This window comes from Urtica dioica, chromosome 10 (assembly GCF_054948205.1).
Source record: "Urtica dioica subsp. dioica isolate 48M chromosome 10, U.dioica_male_clone48M_v1_H2, whole genome shotgun sequence".
Taxonomy (NCBI): domain Eukaryota; kingdom Viridiplantae; phylum Streptophyta; class Magnoliopsida; order Rosales; family Urticaceae; genus Urtica; species Urtica dioica.
In genome coordinates, this window is record NC_142765.1 from 1,923,614 (window position 1) to 1,945,282 (window position 21,669).

Below are 21,669 nucleotides of genomic sequence, written 5' to 3' on the forward strand. Positions count from 1 at the left end.
ACGGAGATGGAGCGCAAGGACTGTGAGGCGCGCGAAAAGGACAACCAGTACTGGCGCGAGGCCGAGAGCGCGAAGTGGGGAGCCTCGAAGAAGCGCGAAGATGAGGCCGAGAAGAATGTCGAGGCCGCGGCGCGCAAGGCGGAGGTTCGCCGGCGGAGAAGGAGCTCGAGTAGGCGGCGAGGAGGCCGGATGGAGAATGAGATCGGATTGCGTGGCTCAGTCGTTGGCGTGGAGAGAGAGAGAGAGAGAGAGAGAGAGAGAGAGAGAGAGAGAGAGGCAACGATGAGAATGTGAAATGAGGAAGAAGAAGAGGAAGTCGCGCGATTTAATTTGTGTGACCTAGATTAGAAGCGACGTCGCTTCTAATCTAGGTCACAATAAACATTGCCGTTCTATGAAAAAAAAATTAAAAAAGTTGGCGGAGAAAACAACAAGCCAAAATTTTTAGATGTTTAGAAGCAACGTTTAGAAGCGATAAGTCACTTCTAAATTTAACATACCACAAAAAGTCGTCGTTTTTGTTAACATCTGAAAATTTTGGCGGATAAAACAAGCAAATTAAAATTTTGAGATCTTAGAAGCGACACGTAATTGACGTGAAAAATTTAGAGGCGACTTGTCGCTTCTAATCTCAACAGTACAACTCTTTCAAGGCAAAATGTTTGTATTTCCGTGGAGTCAATTAGAAGCGACTAGTCGCTTTTAATTGACAAATGTTGCTTCTAATTCCTATCGTCCATTTTTGTAGTAGTGATGCTTCCTACGTTTATGGTGATGTTATCAACGGGAAGGTCCACAACCGAGGGATACATGAAAGCTTTTATTATGGAAGGCATAACCTTATATTAAACTAAATAACTATCTATAATTGTGATATTACTTCATGGCTAATTACTTTTTTATCTATATCAATTTTGAATAAAAATACCAATAACCATATAACGAATTTGACTAACAAGATATGTATTTAGTATTTACAAACAAGATAATAATGAATCAAAACCAGAATTAGGTAAATGTCCATTGTGTGTGAGCTTTCGTCGAACGAAAGATACCTTAAAGAGGTTAATTGATAAACTATAATTCTTGAGGATCACTGACCGTGGAGAAATATAGCTGGATGCAATCAGCACTTAAATACCTTTAAAACTCGAATTCCTAACCCGAACGATGAGCAAATCTTATTTGAGATACAAGAGCCACCAAGATATAGTAGAAAATACATCAAAGCCTAAAAACTTAAGGTAATAAACTAGTCTAAACAGCATGAGAGGTTCATCGGCACAAACAACATCATAAATATGAATCACTAATATAAATTTATCGTTTATTTACCGACCAAAGGACCAACAACAACTGAGGAGCTCTCACTAGACCGAAGTGTTGAAACATGATCAATGTGGATGACGGTCAATACCTAGTCACTACTGCAGAGGGTAAATGGTCGGCTCGACTTAGAGTGGCGATTGGAGTCGATTACCAAGGAGTCGGGGATAATGTAAGACTATTAAAAGATAAACGTCGCGAGAGGCTCCAACATAGCCAGAGAAAGGTGCTGCCATGTTGCGCCCTCGAGAGTCGAGAGTGAGTGCCAAATATCAGGAAGTCCCACATCAACTGGAGATCAACGATGCCGCTAAAGTCAAAACTAACTTGGACCAAGGATTCCGAGATTTTCGAAAACTAATTTTTTACCCCAATTTTTTTTTCCTTCCTCCCGACAACGATTACAAATACTAAATCCGCCACTGTCATCGGAGTCCACCCAAAATGAGCCCCAATGAGTAAATAAAGAATCTAGAGATCATCTTTTTATATATACGATGTTTTTACTTTTTAGTGAATTATTTAAATTAACGGATAAAAAAAAGATGGTAAAATATTATGACGTAATCATATAGATATCATATAAACCTCGGAAGCAGACGAGAAACATGGCGTTTCCGAAGTAATAACAACAACGCAACAAATCCCAAATTTCCCAATTCGATTCGGATTCCGATTCCGAATCCAAAACCAAACCCTAATCCTATTCCGAAGCACACAAACTCTTCCTCTTCTCCTTCGTCAACGCCGACTATCGTCTTACACATTCTAATCCAATCGGTCGATGCTTCGCTGTTTAAAAGTCTCGAAGGAGCGAAATCGATAAGAAAGCCAAGTAAAAACAGTCTCCGATCCTCTCAAGCTGTTTACCAGCTACGACTCGTTTCATGTCTTCTTTCGACGGCGTTTTTTTCGTCTCAGCTCCGATACAGTATCAGGAACAGCTAGGGTTTTGTTATTTCTCTTCTTCTATAGGCCTTCAAACCCAAAGTCACCAGCTTGGTTCGGGATTTTCGGGCGAGTGAAGTATTCGGTTTTATTACCTGGCTCACGATGAGTAATCCTCCGGTGAGTTATTCATTTATTCACTCGTTTTATTCTGTTATCAATTTGATTGATACTAGTGAGTGCATTTGTATATGGGTTAGTATTTGGTATTATATTGAAGCTTTGATTGATGATAAATAGAACGCTTTCGTGGATTCTAGAGGGTTACACCATTGGAAGCCTTAATGCTCAACTAGGTCTTGATTTATGAATTTCATTTGATCTTTTTGGAACAATCAGAGGATAATGACATTGGAGACATTATTTTTCGAAAAAGTTTATAGAGTGGGTGAAGTTGTATTTTTTTTTTTTTTTTTTTTTTTTTGCAGTTATTTATATTCGGCTCGTTCACCGAAGACGAGACTAAATCCTTGTATAGCGCCAAGTCTCTGAAGAAAGCCGAGAAGGCCGTGGAGAAGAAAGTACTGCAATTCGGTTCCGTGAATTTCATTCCCAACTACACTAACGTTGTTTCTAACAACAAATCAAGTAAAGAGAGAGATCACTTGGAAGAAAAAAGCCAAAATTCGGAACCTTTGACCTCGGATAAGAAAGTCGGTGATGATACCAAGACTGTGAAAACTACACTTGAAAGTAGTAATAATAATCCAGCGATTGAGAACGGGCATGGCACCGAAGCTACTATTGTCCAAAGTTTCCCTAATAGTAATGGTGTGAAAGAGGCCCTTAAAGAAGATGACAAGGACATGACTTGTCCGTCGGAATTCAAGATCGAAGATGACTTTTTGGGCGAGTTTCCGATTCTCACGTTGCAGAACGGAAGTTCCGCGCCTTTACACAGGGACGGGCCAAAGAGGCCGTCGAACGGGACACCAGTGACTAATTCCGTGAATTTACTTCCTCGTGGGTTAGTCAATTCGGGAAATTTGTGTTTTCTCAATTCCACGGTGCAGGCTCTCTTGTCCTGCTCGCCTTTTGTCCAGCTTCTGCAGGAATTAAGGACTGAAAACATTCCTAAGGTGATCGATTCAGGACCTACGTTCAATATATGGATAAATCTATGTGTTTGTTGTTTCTTGTTTTGGATTCAAAGTCTAAACCTCTATTGTCTCTTGTTTTCTGAAGACTGCCTATCCGACCTTGTCTGCGTTCGTGGAGTTTGTCTCTGAATTTGACTTTCCGAGCGGTTTAAACACGAAGAAGAAAGACACATGTCTTTTTGATATTGGTAGGCCCTTTAGACCCGCCATGTTTGAAGGAGTTTTGAAGAACTTCACTCCTGATATTTCTTGCGGCATATCAGGCAGGCCAAGGTGAGTTTGAATGATCTGCCATCCATAGATATCTTCCATATAATATCTTCGAACTTTTCTTATGATTATGATTATTATTAATTATTTTTTTTTCTTTCTTCCAGACAAGAAGATGCACAGGAGTTTCTGAGTTTCGTCATGGATCAAATGCACAATGAACTTCTTAAGCTCGAAGGGCATATCCCGAATTCAAATGCCAGCAATTCATCCATAGTGTCTTCTTCAGAAGGCGAGGAATGGGAAACAGTTGGCCCGAAAAACAAGTCCGCGGTGATGAGAACACAGAGCTTTGTTCCGTCGAAACTGAGCGCGATATTTGGCGGGCAGTTACAAAGTGTGGTGAAGGCGAAAGGTATGTTTCCACATGGAGTAACGGTCTTTTTAACTCAATGGTATATCACTATATCTGTCTAGTCTTTGACAATCAGTTTTGTTTCTTCATTGGGATTGTGTTGTGATTGGCAGGGAATAAACCTTCTGCGACTGTTCAGCCATTTCTGGCGCTGATTCATCTCGACATTCACCCCGAAGCTGTTCGTACTATCGAGGACGCACTTAAGCTTTTCTCTGCACCTGAAACTCTCGAAGGCTATCGCACATCAGGAGCCGGGAAGGTATTTTTGTCCTTTTTGTTGCTTTGTTGTCTGTTTGTTGAAGAAATCCGTTTTCTGGTTTCTTCCGTGTTTGAAACTCGCTTCGGTCGTTCTTACGGTTGACTTTTGTTTGTTTGTTTGTTATGTTTTCAGGCTGGCGTGGTTAATGCAAGTAAATCGACTAAGATCCAGTCACTTCCGAAGATAATGATACTGCACTTGATGCGTTTCGGATATGGAAGCCAAGGGAGTACTAAGCTGCATAAGCCTGTACATTTTCCTCTCGAGATTGTTTTAGGCCGTGAATTGCTCGTTTCACCAACCAATGAGGTAAAGTGAACTCAACTATCTTCTCATCCATATATTTACGGATAAGCTGTCTATTTGCTCTTTGAATTATGGTGGTTGCGACAGTTTTCTCTCTGATTTCAATAACCGTCCAAAACAGACCATATATGCTACAAAGTCGTATCATGGTCGATTATTATATATATATATATATATATATATATTTTGTTGGTATTTTGTCGTTGAATTGTAAATGGCATTGACTGAAATGTTATATAGTTGTTTTAGTCATTTTCAGTTTAAAAAACTAACATTAAGGACTGTTTAGTTGGGAAAGTTAGGAATATGCCCACTTCGACCACTATATTAAATTTTTAGCCCAACTAAGACAACACATATGTGCCACTTTATGGGAAGCTAGGCAAACACTTGGCTATATTTGTAATTTTTGTATATAGTATTATAATATTTGAAAGTAAACTCGGCTAATTATCATCCATATCTTTTGGGATAAGTTGTCTAATTGCCCCTTAAACTATGGTTGTGTCACTTTGCCCCCTGATTTTAAAACCCCGTTCAAAATAGTTCCTACAAGTTATACCTTTTGTAAATATTGTAGTAGCTGGTTTTAGTTGAAATTTCATGGTCCAGTTTCGGATTTTAGTCGGCTTGACTGAATATTTCAGTTTTGCTCATTTAACAAAAGGACTAAACTGGGCATATAGACATTTTTATTAATTTGTCAATTGAATCCTTGTCAATGTTTGTCTTGTTAGTGGGCTAATTTGCTTTATGCTTGTCTCTTCCTTAGGGCCGAAGGTACGAACTCGTGGCTACAATATCGCACCTCGGGAGAGAGCCATCGAAGGGTCATTACACCGCCGATACACGCCACGCGAGCGGTCAATGGCTGCGATTCGATGATGCCTCGGTGACCGCGATCGGGGCTGGCAAAGTCTTGCATGACCAAGCCTATGTCCTTATCTACAAGCAGTTATAGAAACAAACCATCACTGAAGAGTTCTAATTTTTTTTTATTTTTTTTTCCTTATTTTTTTTTGGGTCATTTTAACACCTCCCCTCTAAGAGGGCTCTTTCATATCTCATGTATTTATGTGTTGGAATTTATGTGTTGTTGATGACACTAATTAATATCAGGCAAAAAAAAAAAAAAGTTTTGGCTCAGAGCCATTGTGTTGTGCTGTGCATATACATATTCAATGTTACAAGAAGCTATGGCCATCTTTGTTACCAAGTTTGCTTTCGTACTAGCTTTTTACAAACCCAACTTTCAACAATGGATCCTAATCCGATTGTAATATTTTTTTAAAGTAAATTAAAGAGAATAATAGGTAAAGAGTTGGGCAGAATTGTAATTAACTTGTAGGAAGCGTGTTCCTTCTTACTTTTTTGCCTATAAATAAGAATATCATCCATTACAATCGGTGCCGTTGTCTGTTATAATAATAATAATAATTATACATTAGTTATATTATTATAAATAGATGAATTATAATATTTAATTTATCAAAAAGTTATATATTATTATACAGACGAGTCAAAATCACTCAGCTTAAACCTCAAATTTTTTTAATTTAGACGGATTTGAATTGTTCAAATGGTTTAAAACCGTTGATGTAATGTAACATGTTGCAAATAAACATCAAATTTACTAAATTTAATGGTTTTAGACCGGTCAAAATAGTTACTCAAACAGCACAATATAGTGAGAAGATAAATTTCTTTCAAAGACTAGTTCTAATTATTATTACGCTTTGTAAGTTTGTAACAAAATCTTAAGAAAGTCCTCTATAAGTAATACCAAAAATATAGTCTCGGCAACAACTTTCTTTCCCTTTCTAGTTTGTTTTAGGACCACTCAAAGAACAGAATATAGCTCTTGTTCCGGTCTTATTTGAATATATATTTTTGTGGTCCATTACTAAGACCACTGTTCCGGTCTCGGTGTAGGAACCAAGAAATGAAAAAGTAAAGCAGTGGTTGGGCCAAGAAATCTGGTAATAATATATATATACAAGTCATTCCTTCAACTTGAGTTAAAGAGTTGTTCTTCAACATATATATATACAAGTCATTCCTTCAACTTGAGTTAAAGAGTTGTTCTTCAACCTTTTCTTTAAGGACTTTTTCTGGTCCAGTCACAAAACAAAGGTTACAAAAAATTAATATTAAAGACGGTTATTTATTTGTTTTATTATTTTTAATTTTTGGAAGATCTATAGAAACATAAGTGATTTAGTGTTCAAACCAAAACTAAATGTAAATTCATGAAGATAGACGTTGGGTTGTATTATGTGCTTTATTTATAAACATTTTCAAAAAAAAAAAAAATGTGCTTTATTTATAAAGCATCCAATGCCGACAAATTAAGGCATAAGTAAAGTCCACATCTTTGAAGTCAATAGAAAGGACCGTTAAGCTTCCACTCTAGTTTTGTTCGTTTTCTCATACAGTCTGTTGGGCGTGTGACACGTGGCGTGTTCTTACTAATTTATAGAACCATGCACATGCAGGAAAATTTATAAAAAGAACAAAATTTAACCCTCATTATTGATTAGATTTATTTTTATGAATTATTTTTTTGCTCAAATGAAGACATTATTGACAAGATTAGATTCTCAACTAGAATTTATGCTGCAAGTTGTTAATTTTTCAGAGTTATTAGTGGTCATTTTGGCATATTGGAAGAACATCATAGAATTTAGCAAATTGGTGGGACAGTAGTGTCATGTTATAGGAGGCAATGCCATGTTGTTATCTTAATTCTCTCATTTCACTTTTATTAACCTAATAACATGAAGAAAAAAACAAGAAATTCTTGTTTTTTTTAAGCACCAAAAAAAATATTGCCATTTCTCATTTCATTGATTGAATTGAGAAATTTAATAAGCTATGATTATAACATATAAATTAAGACTCCACAATCATAGAAGCTTCTTCAAATACTTAACACAAACAATAACAAGGCAAAGTTACAAAAAGTATATATATGACTAAGAAAACCTTGAAAACCAAGACAAGACCCTCGGAAAACCAAGTGGAATATATGTATACACAAAAAGAAATCTCAGAAAGAGCAAAAACTTGTATATATATCTTTTTAATACAAATAAAATAAACTTATTCCAATACTTACAAGTTACAACAACAAGAAACAAAAACAAAAGTATAATAAATAAAAAAAAAAACCCTTAAAAACTTATTACAATTGACAAGGAATAACAATTTTGAAAAAAAAAAAAACAAAAAAATTCCAAAACAATTTACACTCGACCCTTCGAAAACTCAAGTCGAGCATGTGTGTAAAAAAAGTAAAAAAAAATTGTATACCTCTAAGTGAACACTTGACACAACTTATAATTCAATGGATGACGTGTCACTCTTAGTTGGGACCCACCAAACCCTCAAAGTCCTATCCAAGCCACCACTATAGAGCAAAAAACCACTTCCCAAACCAACCCCACTAGTCAAAGCTTGCAAACACTTGACCGGACCTTGGTGGCCCAAAATATTTCCCACTTTGCCGAGCTTCCCAAACCCTTTCCTCTTCCAAATCCCAACGGTCTTGTCCGCCGAGCCACTACACAAAAACTCTCCCACCAAACACAAGCTCAAAACCGCCATTCGGTGAGCCCTAACCTCAAACACCAAATCCCATCTCTCATCATCACAACCGTCCATTCTCATTCCCTTCCTCTCCCAAACCATCACATAGCCGTCCGATCCCGAGCCGAAGACCCACTTCCCGTCCCCTGAAACGACCACGGCGTTGACCGAAACGTCCTTGTGTCCCTCGAGGATCGCCTTCAAGGCGTGACCACGGCCGTTGGATGATGATGATTCTCGCTTCCACGCTTTGATCTTCCCGTCCGCGGACGCGGAGTACACTATCCCTCCCCTCTCTCCGTTGACCACGGCGTTGACCGCGTCGTCGTGGGCTTTGATGGACTCGAGGCACTTCAAGTCCGAGGCGCGCCAAACCTTGACGGTCTTGTCCCACGAGCCGGAGTAGACGAGCCCGTCCGAGACCGCGAGGCACGAGATGCTATCGGCGTGTTCGATCCATAGCTTCTTGTGGTGTCTCCGGGTTTGGACGTAGTTTCTCTGGATCATGCATTTACCTGAATATTCAGAAGCCGAGTCAGAAATCAAATTTAAAGGGGGTCAAATGAAAAATTAAGTTTTATAAGGGTGAAAGTAAAAAAAAAAAAAGTTTGGGGGAGTAAATTTGAATTCTTGAGAAATTTCAAATATGATTTCAATTTTTTTTATTCTAAAAAGTCCTTGAAAGATAAACACTTATTATAAATGACATGGAATTAAAAAAAAAAAATAGTGAGTGAAGACTAATAGAAAATTACACTACTCAACCCTCTGAAAAGTGAAAACAAACCAAGTTGAATATATAGTACTAAAAAGAATAGCAAATAAAAATTATCGCACAAATGGAATAATTAAACACGCTAAACTCAACAATTTAAATATGAGATTAAGAAGGTTTAATTATTAATTCTAGCACATGGAAAACTTTTTTAATATTTATTTTTTTATATCCGCCCCTACCTTACCTAAATAGTCTTTGGTGGTGGGAAGAGTGTTGACCAATCTGAAGGCGTTCTCGGAGGTTCGGGATCGCGAGAGCTTCCAAACCCGGATCCGACTGTCTTGGTGGGCCGTGAAGACCCGGTTGTTTAGGGCAACGAGGGCTTTGACCGACCCGTCCCCGTGCCCGAACTTGGCAAAGGGTTTGAGATCGGGTTGTTGCCAAACGATTATGTCCTTCGCTTGAGACGCGCTCAGAAGAAACTCGCCGCAAACAGCGAGGCACGACACAGTCCCCGCGTGGCCCGACAGCACCGCCAGAGGCTTGTACGACAAGGCTTGATCGTCACCGGACGGAAATAACGACGAGACAGCTGTAATTTTTGTTTGCGGAGACGATGATGATGATGACTTGTGGTAGAAGTTATTGTTGTTTTCTTCGGAGGAGTCGGTTTCGGTTGTGGCGATGCTTCTTGAGCTTGTGTTGCTTGGGCTCGTTGTTGTTGATGAAGGAGCTGATGATGAGAGACGTTGTGGTAGTAATGGGGTTTTTTCCATTTCTTTTGGGTTGATTATGTGTTTCATTTTTGTGTCTGGTGTATAAGAAAGAAAGAAAGAGAGAGAGAGAGATATAAAGATGGTGAAGAGAATAGGAGCGTATATATGTAGAAGTAGTTGTAAAGAGGAGAGAGAGAAAGAAAAGAGAGAGCACGGATTGCTTGTTGTAAAGGGAATGAGAGCTTTGGTGATTTCCTTTTTGTTTATATATATTTAAATGGAAAGAGGAATAAAGGGAAAGAAAAAAAACTAAAATACAAGGAGGGCTCAACGGCTACTTTGACAACTATTTTTTTTTTTTTTTTTCATGCAAAGTTGGTGAATAAGTAGGACCACCACGCTCTATCTATCGCTCTGTCTCACACTTGTTTATTATATACGTGTATTCATATACATTCAAAGAGAGTAGCTTATTATTATGACAATATACATGTCACTATATTATAATTCAATTTATTGACTTATTACTAATAATAATACCAAGTACATATAATTGATGTGTTGATAGATTTTTTTGTTGCTGCTAAATAGTATCTGGATAGATAGATAATCTTGTTTTGCACCACAAAGAAAAAAAGATAATATTGTTTAGTATTATTTGTGGCATTAATTAAATGATATAATGATGCATTTTTTTCTACCATATACTTGTTAATTAATTTTGTAGATCTACTTATTTTTCCTACGAAAACTCTGACTCTTATAGTAAATTTATTAAATAACAATATATATATATATATATATATATATATATATCTATTAGGAGTTCATATATATAAGTAAGAAATATCTAACGTTAAACCAAATATATATATATATATATATATATATATATATATATATATATGTCAAAGTCGCAAATATTTTGTAATTTTTATTTGATATATCCCCCTCAACAAATTATAATTATATTGATCCTTCATATATATATATATATATATATATATATATATTTATTATTCCCTCTAGTTGATATATTTGCTAGCTTGGTTATTCATATGCTTCATATACATACCTACATTATAATCTTTAATTTCCTAAACTAGGGCTTTTGCTGTTGAGCAGTCGGAAATGCCATGGTTTCAGTATGACACGTATCATGGGATATTCATATTCATATGATATATATGCATGTCACTATTGCTTTCTTATGATGCAAGGCAGCAACTTAAAACAATATATACGTATACGTAGAAAAAGTAATAATATTGTATTTTCGTGTTATATACGCTATATATAGTATATTACGATCTGTTTTGCTGGATATATACTCTATTGATTTTGTATGTAACAGATATTATAAGTTTTCACAGAGAGATAATAAAGTGTTTTTTTTTCCTTATTGGGGCCATCTAAATAACTTTAGGGTAACTACCTCCAGCTTCTAATTAAGGGCATTGAAAAGTTTGAGTGATCGCGGTTTAAATATAATATTTGGCGATTTTATTTTCTTAATTTGTATTTAATTTTAAATTATACCAAATAAATAATTTTCTAATTTTTTAAAAACATACTTGATATTAAAGATAATAGCATAAAAGATGTATTATATTACCTAATGAAACGTATGATAGTGCTTCAAGTTAATGATAATTTGAAATAAACTCCAACAGAATAATAAAAATTGATGGACCAAAACTATATAAAAAATTGAATAAATAGACCGGATTGTGATTACTCAAATAATTTCGCAGGGACTATGAGAGCCTATTACTCATGACTATAACATAATTTAATCAACTGAAATAATGAGATATTAGTTTACTTGCGCTAAGATATGTAGTATTCTTTTATAATAAAGTAGAACAATTAATGGTGTGTATATATATATATATATATATATATATATATATATATATATGGGGCTATAATTTCCTTTTTGAAAACCACTTCATCATTTCAACCATGCAATGCCTAAGTTTGAGATTCATAGGCTCATGTTTCTCAAATTTCAAAGATAGCGAAACCATGCCATTATAGTCTTGAATCCTAGCTCGGCTGATGATACTAAATTAGTTTATATCAATGGAAAAGGTAAGGGTGAATTTTCTTTTGCTATTATGGGAATCAAATTTTAGCCAATAATTTGTCACCCTTTAATTAATTGGTGGACAAAAGTGGACTCTTGAAGTTGACCAAATGCCAAGAACATGATTCTTTTTGGAACATCAACCATATTATTACCATAGAATTTTAAACATTCCATTAAATACCATGAGAAACCAAATCTTTACTTTCACTTGAATTCCATGCCACCAAATGTATAATATTATATTGAATAAGTTAATTAAGGCTTCAATAAACCTCATTATTCTAAATCAACCCACCGTTTGGTTAGGACGTAAATTAATCATGGTCTTAAATAATTTTGATTAATTAAGGCCAAAACCATTATAATACAAAATTCTTATGGCATACAATTAGTTGGAAAGCTTCTTATTAATCACATATATAATTAGTTCACGTGAAACACATTCTAACATCTTCAATATGTACCTTCTTCCTTAAATTTCAATTTTTATTTCCTGAGTGGAGCAAAAAGAGTGAAAAAAGCTTGAAAAGTTCTATTAATTTAGTGGTAAGTATTTAATAAAAAGCTATAGCTTTATTAGCTTCAATGAATATGTGCCTATATGAGCGAAAAAATGGACAAGTACTAATACCATATGCTTTGATGATCGATACCATTAATTTCTCCATTAGCGTTATAAATTATAATAATCTATAATTTGATTTGGTTGCATAAGCGCATAAAATTAAAATAATAATTTGGTAATAGTGGTCGGCCTTTTAGCACATGAAGCCGCACATTAAATTATACCTAGCTATGGTTTCAAACTTCTAACATGAAACCATGGAGTTTTTCCCTAGGATTGGGATAATAATTTAAGACGAGTTTCCAAGAAACGCATCAATACAAAAGTGGAAACAAAATTCATAAGAAGTTCTTATTATTATCAAATAACTTTCTGTTTACTTGTTTGCTCTGATGGGTCTAATAATGTAATTTTTAAGGTTTCAACCAGTTACAATGGCCCGTCTGCACAACTTATTAATATCTGTTTTTGTTTTAAAAAAAAACGAAACCGCTTGTTTGCGTTTAATAAAACAGTTTTTAGAAAAAACTTCAAAAGCGATTTTTGAAATTGTACATGAAACGGAAAAGTTAGAAATCCTAGGAAAAATCGTTTATGTATCTTGATATACAATTACTTTAATATCCTCATTTTTTTTGTGAAATCTCGAAATTATCTCATGAAAAAACTTTATCTAATTTATATTAAAAATATTTTTTTTAATCAAATTTATATTAACAAAAATTATTAAAAAAATTTAATATATATTTCTTTGTTTGTTAATAATTAAAAAAAATTATATTAAAAATAAAATAAATTTTTGATGTCCATATATATCTATTTATAAATCATCATATTAATAATTATTATTAAATTTTAAAAAACATGTCTATTTAGTCATTTACTATAATATATTTATTTTAATAAATGCAAAATCAGCTTTTGTTATCAACAACTGTTTTATAAATACTTTACTAAACACCTGTCAGCTTAAAAAAAAGTTTTTGGAAAAAATTAAATCTAAAAGCGTTTTTTTTTTTAAAACAAAGTTATGCCAAACGGTGTCATTGATAATGAGAAATTAGCTTTTGGGCTTCTCGCTCCGTTTCTGAATCACATCAGCAAAAGATTTCCGAAGGAGAGTAATCCATCTGCTGACATTCCTCTCACTGGTTCACAAAATCCTCTCTCCAACGGTATAATATATGATATTTAACTCGTTGCTTTCATATTTGGCATGGTCTAGAGATATTGATTCCAACTTCGTGTTAAATGGGTAACTACTTTGCAGAGGATTTGTAGATTTTCCAACCATCCAGATATGGCTGAGAGGTTTGGACACGAGAAAAAGATATGTACCAAACTGGGAATTCGATACAATAAAAGGTATTGACAAATGGTAATGGGGTTCAACATTCTGAAGGTGCTTTGTTTGATTTAAATCTCTTAATACTTGATTTAATCTTTTCTTTAATATTGTTGTGATTTTTAATAATGGGATAATAAAGTATGATCTGTATATATATATATATATATATATATATATATATATATATATATATATATATTGAACGTATATAGTCTCACTATTGACGCGTGGAAGGATCATGGAACTTACAAGGTTTCAATCAAGTCACACGATTCATGCTTATACGTTCTTTTTCTTTCTTTTTGTTTTTTCGTCACCGCTATTTGTTGGAGGCGTAGAGCATAAAAAATAGGTTTAAATTAAAATAAAAATTCCCAAACTTGTTTATTCTCACATTTGTAGAGGAGCCGAGAGCAAGAATTTAGTGAGTTAACAACAACACTGAGTTTTTCCTTTTGCTGCTATGAATTTTTTTTTTTTTTTTTTTTTTTTAAATAATAGATTCTTATTTAAAATCTGTGATTTAGATACATGCTGAAATTAAGGGTATGTCCATGTTGTTTTCTAATTCATCTTTAAAACTATTCCGGTGTAGTATAAGTCGCGGCTATTTAGCCACGACATGTCGCGATCGTATCGCGGCTATTCTCGAGAATTAAAATGGTGGTTATTGCCAGTATTTATTATAGTGACTACACCGTGTCTTTTATTCAGTCATCGACGCTTCGAAGAGAGCTCTACCTGTTTTAAATACATAATAACAAATTAAAAATTTATAGGTCTATACAAAAGAGCCCAATTTTTTGCTTCCACTTGAATGGCATGCCATCAAATGTATTTTATTTTATTGAATACGTAAATCAAGACTACAATAAACCTCATGATTCTAAATACATCCGATTGGAACGTTTGCTTGATTATTGGAGGCCGAAAACATGAATAAAAATTTCCTATGGCACACAATTAGTTGAAAAGAATCTTATTATTTACATAATAAGCTTACATGAAACACATTCTAACATCAATAATCATAACGTACTGCCTTAAATTTCAGTTATTAATTTCCTTTAGTGGATTGTACAAAGAGCAAAAAAAAAAAAAAAAAAAAAAGAAGGTGAGACAAGCTTGAAAAGTTCTATTAATTTAGTGGGTGTTCAGGTAAGTATTTAATCAAAAGCTATAGCTTTTATTGGCTTCAATATTGATACGTGTCTACGAGCGAAAATATGGACAAGTACTAGATTATCGACACCATTTCTCCACTAGCGTTATAATAATCTTTAATTTGATTTGACTATAGAGGCGTATAAAATTAGAATAATAATTTGGGGATGCATAGAGGTTGTCTTTTTGGCATATGAAGCCTCACACCTAGCTAGCTTGCTATAATTTCCCCAGCACTGGGATACAAAATTTAAGATGACTTCCCAAGAAACGCATCGATATAAAAGTATGAACAAAATTCATATAAAGTTTTTATCATTATCATTTTTTTTTCTCTGTTGGATTTAATAGTGTTATTTTAAGGTTTCAAACTTTCAATCAGTTATAATAAATAATAAAAAAAAAGTGCGCATTTATATAAATATAGTCTCGCTATTGACGCGTGGAAAGATCACTGAACTTGGAAACTTTACAAGGTTTCTATGGTCATACATTCATGTTAAGTAGTTCGTTATCTTTTTGTTTTTTGTTTTTTTTTTTTTTTTTAATCTACCGAAGACAATTGGGCATTAAAAAAAATTAAAAAAAAATTCCCTTCCTTCTAATGAAAAACTTGTTTAGTTTCACATGTGACAAGGCGCCAAGAGCAAGAATTAGTGAGTTAATAACACTTGAGTTTTTCCTTGTAAGCAATGTTTTGAAGTCTTTACCCTAATATATATTTTTATATCTCATCTGATATATTGGCTGAAAAAGCAATATTTGGTACTTATTTTTAACTTTGAATACCTTTTGTACTAGGTCGGTAAGTTTGGTCAGAAACTGCACGCAGAGATAGGGATGGCAATTTGACCCGTTACCCGCGTTCCGGCCCGTTACCCGATTTATTCGGGTCGGGTAATACCCGTTATTTTTGGGTAAACGGGTAAACGGGTAATACCCGTTAAGGTTTTAACGGGTCCGGGTACGGGTAACGGAATAGCCATCCCGTACCGGGTTACCCGGGACCCGACCCGTTAACTTTTAAATATTTAAAAATATAATAAATCATATGTTTACATAATTAGATGATATATTTTAAACATTGTTTTTAAAAATATAATAAATCATATGTTTACCTAAAGATGATATATTATTTTTAAACTTTATATTGTTGATAGATTTTTATTTTATAAACGGGTAAGCGGGTCTACCCGACCCGCTACCCTTTTTTTAAACCGGGTAACGGGTCCAACATTTTTAACCCGTTTACCCGGCGGGTATCCCCGTTACCCGGCCCGTCTCAAAATCCGGGTAAACGGGTCCGGGTAACGGGTAAAAAATTATAGCGGGTACGGGTAACGGAATAGGTGTACCCGGCCTTACCCGTACCCGTTGCCATCCCTACGCAGAGATATATATATATATATATATATATATATATATAGTAATAACGGTTATACATAAGATCAGTTGATGATCTCTTACTACGAGACATGCAAAACTTACCCACTATATATCTTTTATACGAAGTATGAGAATAGCTTCTGAGTAAATTCCAATATTTTAATCTTTACCGTCTCTGGGAGTGTGGTGTTTAAAAAGCAAAGCTTTTTCTTAATTAGGTACTCAGGGCTTTTAACCGACCAATTATACTGATAAAATACTTTCAAATATATTGTAAATAAAATTCTGGTCAGTTTTTATTTTTATTTTTATTTTTATTTTATTTATTTATTTTTTTACTTTCTGTATATTCATTTGTGTAACTTGTTATATATCAAAACTGTTTTACGTTGCTTTCAATGGCGGTGACGAAATTATAGTCCACCAACATGTGAATATTTCTATTATATTGTTTATCGTACCTTATGCGTGAGGTATTGAAATAAATCAAATTAATTTCTATTTTTTTTCTCTTGCCTCGGATTAATATCTAGTTAATTAATCTATGCAATGCTTTTGTCTTATTGCAGTTTGTGTATTATATTCAATGTCATGTGAGATTATTCTGCTTCAGCAAAACTACTATTATGTACGAACGTATTTAAAGACACTAATAGCGAATGGATAAATTAAGGAACACTCTTTTTTCTTCAAGTGAGATGATGATCGCATAGTCAAAATGAACACATGGTAATAGTTTCTGTTGTATGATTCATATAAATATAATTATATTTTGGACTTCAGTGCTAGCTGTTGGTGTAGGTCTTGCTTGTCCTATGAGTTTGACACGTCAAATTAATAAATATTTTGATTCTAGCCATGACCAGAGGCGGCTGGGGACATATACAAGAGCCTCGGGCAATGAGAAAATTGGGGACCGATGAGAAAATTGGGACCCCTAACAAAATGTGAAATTTGTTGTAACTAACCAAGTTTGTCATTTTTATTGGGAGAATAGCTCAAATTTTATTTTATTAAGCAAATAACTCATATTTTCGGCTCAGACCATAACACCATTGGTAAATTCGCGAATAGGTTAATTTAATTAACCTACTGGAGTGAGTTAGGTTAATTAATTAACTTATTGGTTGAATATTAGTTTAGGTTCTGATTTGTTTGTGAGTAAAGTTAATTTACTAAATGATTGAATTCGGAGTTAGGTTAATTAATTGAATGCTTTGAATATCAACTGACTTGAGTTATGATTTTTGAATTTTTTTTTGTGAATTTCAAATCCTTCACGAATCAGTTAATTAATTAACCTAACTCAGTCCAGTAGGTTAATTAAATTAACCGATTCGCGAATTTACTAAGTGCCTCTCCTCAATCCCCTTCATCGACGCCGATTTCCTCTCCGCCGCCGATTCCTCTCCCCCCGCCGATTTTCGAGTCAATCTGAGCCATCGATTCTACGAGCATCGCCGCCGCCGGAGCTCGACGGAATCGACGGCGTCTATGGCGGATCTCGCCGGCGACGTTAGGGATCAGCAACGAGGATGGACGACGATTGGCGACGACGCGGCGGCGTGAAATGGTTTGGCGGCGATCGGCGGCGTGAAGTGGATCGATGGCGTGAAATGGACGAAGATGAGAACGAATTTATGTTTAGGTTTTGGGAAAATTGAGTTTTGCTCTTATATATGAGGGTAAATTAGGTAGTGAAATATTAATTGGACTATTCACTTAATTTATTCAAACTTAGACTATTCTCATAATATTGATGGGTTGATTGGGCTAGTATATATGCTCACTCTCCCTAACAAAAATTAGTCAGTTATAAATTATATATTGCAAATTCATGATAAGTTAAATCACAAAAATGAAATTATATGTCAATAAATATTTGTTAATAGTCATATCTAATCTATATTTTATGATAAAATTCAATTTCAAAATTAAATACTAATTAGTGATAAGTTGTAAAAAAAAAATCAAAGAAGCAAAAATAAAAATTTATATATAAACATGAAAGAAATAGAAAAATTAGGGAATAAAGAATGATAAAAGTTAATAATACTTAATATAATCAATATACATATCCTTTAATATAGAATTCTCTATGTTGTATTTCTCTTCATTTTTTTCCCTATAGATTTTCCAATAATATTTTTTGTGGGCTGTGAATACTTCATACATTTGCTTCCCTGATTAAAACAATTTAGAACGAATATGAGAAAGAGCATATTGGAGGCTTAAATTACCAAGAAAATCACACTACTATTGTGATTTATTACATAAAAATGTTGAGTTTCTTTGAATTTTAATTAAACAAAAGCCCATCAACATATTCGCTGTTTTGACTTTTAAGTTGAATATTTAAATTATGATATCAGTGCATATGTACCAATTTAAGAACTTAAAAAAAAAATAGATTTTTTAAGTGGGGCATGGTGAATGGTGGGGGCCTTGGGTAATTGCCCCTCTTGTCCTCCCCTTGAGCCGGGCCTGGTCATGACTAAAAGTAACTAACACTACTACAAAACTAGGATTCTACAACGCTTAAAAACAGTTGTAGAATGATTCTACAACGCTTCTTAAGCGTTGTAGAATCATCTACAACGCTTATAATAATTTTGTGCATGGACGTGAACAAAGAGGGGGAGGTGTGGAACCGCTAATCAGTTGCCGAGCTGACGAGCTGAAGATCGGTACCGATGTGACTACTGAAGACCTCACGACGATGATTTGCGAACGTTATATTGTAAAAATTATTAATCAAGAGTATTTTGGGAATTTGTGTCTGTTAGTCTTAACGTTATCCCTATAAATACTCTATGCGTCGATGTTAATTGTATAGCGCAAAAAAATTGTAAACATTTTTTTTTTCACGATTTGAGTTTTAGTGAAAATATGCAGCGGTAAAATGGAGGTAGTTTTTGCATTGAAAATGAATCACTATAAATCTGTGCGTGTTATTTATGTTTTACGTTGTTTTTTTTTTATTAGGGTTGGGATTTGGGGATAAATCCTAACATATATTACATATATAATTAAGAATTAAGAATGGCTTGTGACAAGAAACAAACATGGAGAATAATTTCATATTATTCACTCTCTTGAAGCCTCATGGAGCTCTAGTACCTGCACACAGAAACACACATGCACGCCCATATGAGAAAATATGTAACAATATTTAATATAAGTTGTAGTATATCCTTATGAAAACTCTAGTTTTGATCATTTTTTAATTATGTTTAGTTTTTCTTTTCGTTTGGCAGTCCTTAATTTTAGTATGAAAAACTTGAGGTTCGGCCCTACTATATGGTGGATCAAAAACGTGTTGTATTTAGTTATTTCCCTAAAAACAGTATTTCTTTTAGGACCCTAATATATCATGTTATATAATCTATCTCGACTCATTTAATTACTCTTTTATACAAAAATTTAGAATTCTTGATAGTCTCCAAATTTTTAACCAGCCCCTTAATTAATCAAGATTAGAATCTAGATGCCTATGCGTCTCCCTTTCTATCACTCCAATAATCAAGATATACTTTGTTGGCCGGCTTTAAATTGTTATGATTTTTTTATTTAAAAATAAATCAAATTGATGATGTGGCTTATGTTTATTGCGGAAGCGTGGACGGTTAATACCGGGTTAAAGGAAACATAACAATATAGATTTGACTAATTATGATTGTTTTGTTAAATGCACACGCCTTTCATTTTTTTATAAATAAAATAAAAATAAAAACCATTTTTTTTAAATAAAATAAAAATAAAAATAAATACTACTTACTTCCGCATCTAGTGCCACGACGAACGGGACGGCCACAGGTTGCAGCGACAGCGAAGACCTTCTTAACGTCGACTAATTTCTCGATGTTAGGAGTGATAGATCGGCAAATGCACGGGATATTCAACGACCTAACGACGTAACAACACCCGAGTGATGGCGGGCCCACCGGTGGGCCCTTCTTGACATACCTCCCGCACTGCGCATTAAGCATTGCCACGTTCGTGTTGCACGGCCTCCTTGCTCGCTGCCCTTGGACCAAACACACCATCGCCAACATCATCACCGCCAATATAACGACACGCGAACAAACCCTAGCCATTTTTTTTTTTAATTCTTTTTGAAGAATTTTAGTCTGATGTGTCTATACACTTTGTGTTTATGACTTGTTTGTAGTTTATTCTTTTGGGAGTTTATATAGGGAATTGAGAGCATGGTTTTCGTGAGGGTTTTTCCAATTTGAGTTTGTGATTTGTTATTATGGTTTTATGACTTTTTAATTCAAGTCATTAATATTGTTACATCTTTTAATGAATTAGCTGGAGAGTATTTGTTACGGAAGGACTACAAATAATTTTGTCACTATTATAACTAATGATCCTTAACTTCTAGTTATTCATAACTCATTTTCAATATTGATCAGAATAACAAGTGCGGTAACAAATTAATAATTTAAGCAATGGATGTGTATTCATTTCTAGATAATATTTAGACGAGATAGAGTAATTATGATATTGATTATGAAATAATTGATCCTTTCCTAAATAATTTTTCATCATTAGAGATGGGTGGATATCCATGTTTTATAAATACATAACAGTACTTCATATAATTTTTTAGGGGAAAATAATGCGCACTAATTATTCTGTTGATCTAATTTGTCAAGAATAAAATAGGTACGTAGACAAATTTTATAAAGTAGCTAAGTTTGGTATATTTATTAATTAAATTAAACAGGACAAATTTGACAGCATTTTTACTATTACTTGATGTTAGAAACGATTACTTCAGAATATTTATTTTCTGGAAAATAAAATGACAGCTTAGATGTAAGGAAAAATAAAATTACAACACAAGAATATTATGAGCGGGGAATAAATAAAACAAGATTGGAAAGCAAAGGCCGAGGACCGTTCGACGGTCTCCTTAAAGTAATATTGCCCTCCCCGTGGGTGCCGGAAACGACGAGCAATTTACCTCCCAGGATACAACGGCGGAAGCGAGAAGAGGTTTGCACCAAACGGACTTCTCCGGCGAACTAAACCTGTAACAGAGCTGAGCACCGACTACAAAAGAAAGAACAATTTCTGGAGAGAGGAGGAGCTGAGAGAAGCAGGGAAAAAGTTTGTCCGAATGAAATGAGCAAGCCTCTATTTATAGGCTACTATCTCAGAGGTTACATCCTTTAGCCTCACACAAACAGTCCGGCCATTATGGCAATTAACCACCATTAACAGCCACTAATGCTCCAGTTACGAACGTTAATACCCACTAAACGCAGGGATACGAATGGTTGCTACGTTAATACCCACTCAGTATTATTGCATGCGCTCAGAATTATTGCATGCATTATGCATGGTACAAAATGAATTCCGACCATAATAACACAAGTTATTTGTGGAATTAACAAATTAATAAAGTGGAAATTTCAATAAAAAGATAGAATTGGCCCAAGGCCCAAGCCCAAGCCCGAGACCGAGACATTCCCGAAACCCGGGCCCGGGTCCGGCCCGCCCTGGCTCGGCTCGGC

At 34.5% G+C, this 21,669-nt stretch overlaps 3 protein-coding genes across 3 annotated transcripts; 1 reads left to right on the forward strand and 2 right to left on the reverse strand.

Annotated features, from left to right (window-relative positions):
- Nucleotides 1-1,915: 1,915 nt before the first annotated feature.
- UBP24 (ubiquitin-specific protease 24) lies at nucleotides 1,916-5,713 on the forward strand. Its single transcript, XM_089629399.1, has 7 exons — nucleotides 1,916-2,394; nucleotides 2,703-3,353; nucleotides 3,460-3,647; nucleotides 3,752-3,999; nucleotides 4,113-4,261; nucleotides 4,394-4,570; nucleotides 5,340-5,713. Exons 1-7 carry the CDS (start codon nucleotides 2,380-2,382, stop codon nucleotides 5,526-5,528), a joined length of 1,617 nt encoding a protein of 538 aa, XP_089485525.1. The 5' UTR covers nucleotides 1,916-2,379; the 3' UTR covers nucleotides 5,529-5,713.
- Nucleotides 5,714-7,743: 2,030 nt separating this feature from the next.
- LOC149382956 (Transducin/WD40 repeat-like superfamily protein) lies at nucleotides 7,744-9,826 on the reverse strand. The gene is made up of 2 exons (XM_089628294.1): nucleotides 9,118-9,826; nucleotides 7,744-8,670 (listed from the first exon to the last, which is right to left on the reverse strand). Exons 1-2 carry the CDS (start codon nucleotides 9,674-9,676, stop codon nucleotides 7,904-7,906), a joined length of 1,326 nt encoding a protein of 441 aa, XP_089484420.1. The 5' UTR covers nucleotides 9,677-9,826; the 3' UTR covers nucleotides 7,744-7,903.
- A 9,421-nt stretch (nucleotides 9,827-19,247) lies between these two features.
- LOC149382957 (uncharacterized) lies at nucleotides 19,248-20,241 on the reverse strand. The gene is made up of 2 exons (XM_089627638.1): nucleotides 19,923-20,241; nucleotides 19,248-19,264 (listed from the first exon to the last, which is right to left on the reverse strand). The coding sequence occupies exons 1-2, from the start codon at nucleotides 20,239-20,241 to the stop codon at nucleotides 19,248-19,250; spliced, it is 336 nt and encodes a 111-aa protein (XP_089483764.1).
- Between the last annotated feature and the right edge of the window lie 1,428 nt (nucleotides 20,242-21,669).

Bases quoted from the DNA above. Each gene is read 5' to 3' on its own strand.
- UBP24 (XM_089629399.1), top strand. The intron at 4,000-4,112 runs GTATGTTTCCAC...TGTGATTGGCAG, and splicing joins AAGTGTGGTGAAGGCGAAAG to GGAATAAACCTTCTGCGACT. The intron at 4,262-4,393 runs GTATTTTTGTCC...TTATGTTTTCAG, and splicing joins GCACATCAGGAGCCGGGAAG to GCTGGCGTGGTTAATGCAAG.
- LOC149382956 (XM_089628294.1), bottom strand. From the start codon at position 9,676: ATGAAACACATAATCAACCCAAAAGAAATGGAAAAAACCCCATTACTA. The intron at 8,671-9,117 runs GTAAGGTAGGGG...CTGAATATTCAG, and splicing joins CACCACCAAAGACTATTTAG to GTAAATGCATGATCCAGAGA.
- LOC149382957 (XM_089627638.1), bottom strand. From the start codon at position 20,241: ATGGCTAGGGTTTGTTCGCGTGTCGTTATATTGGCGGTGATGATGTTG.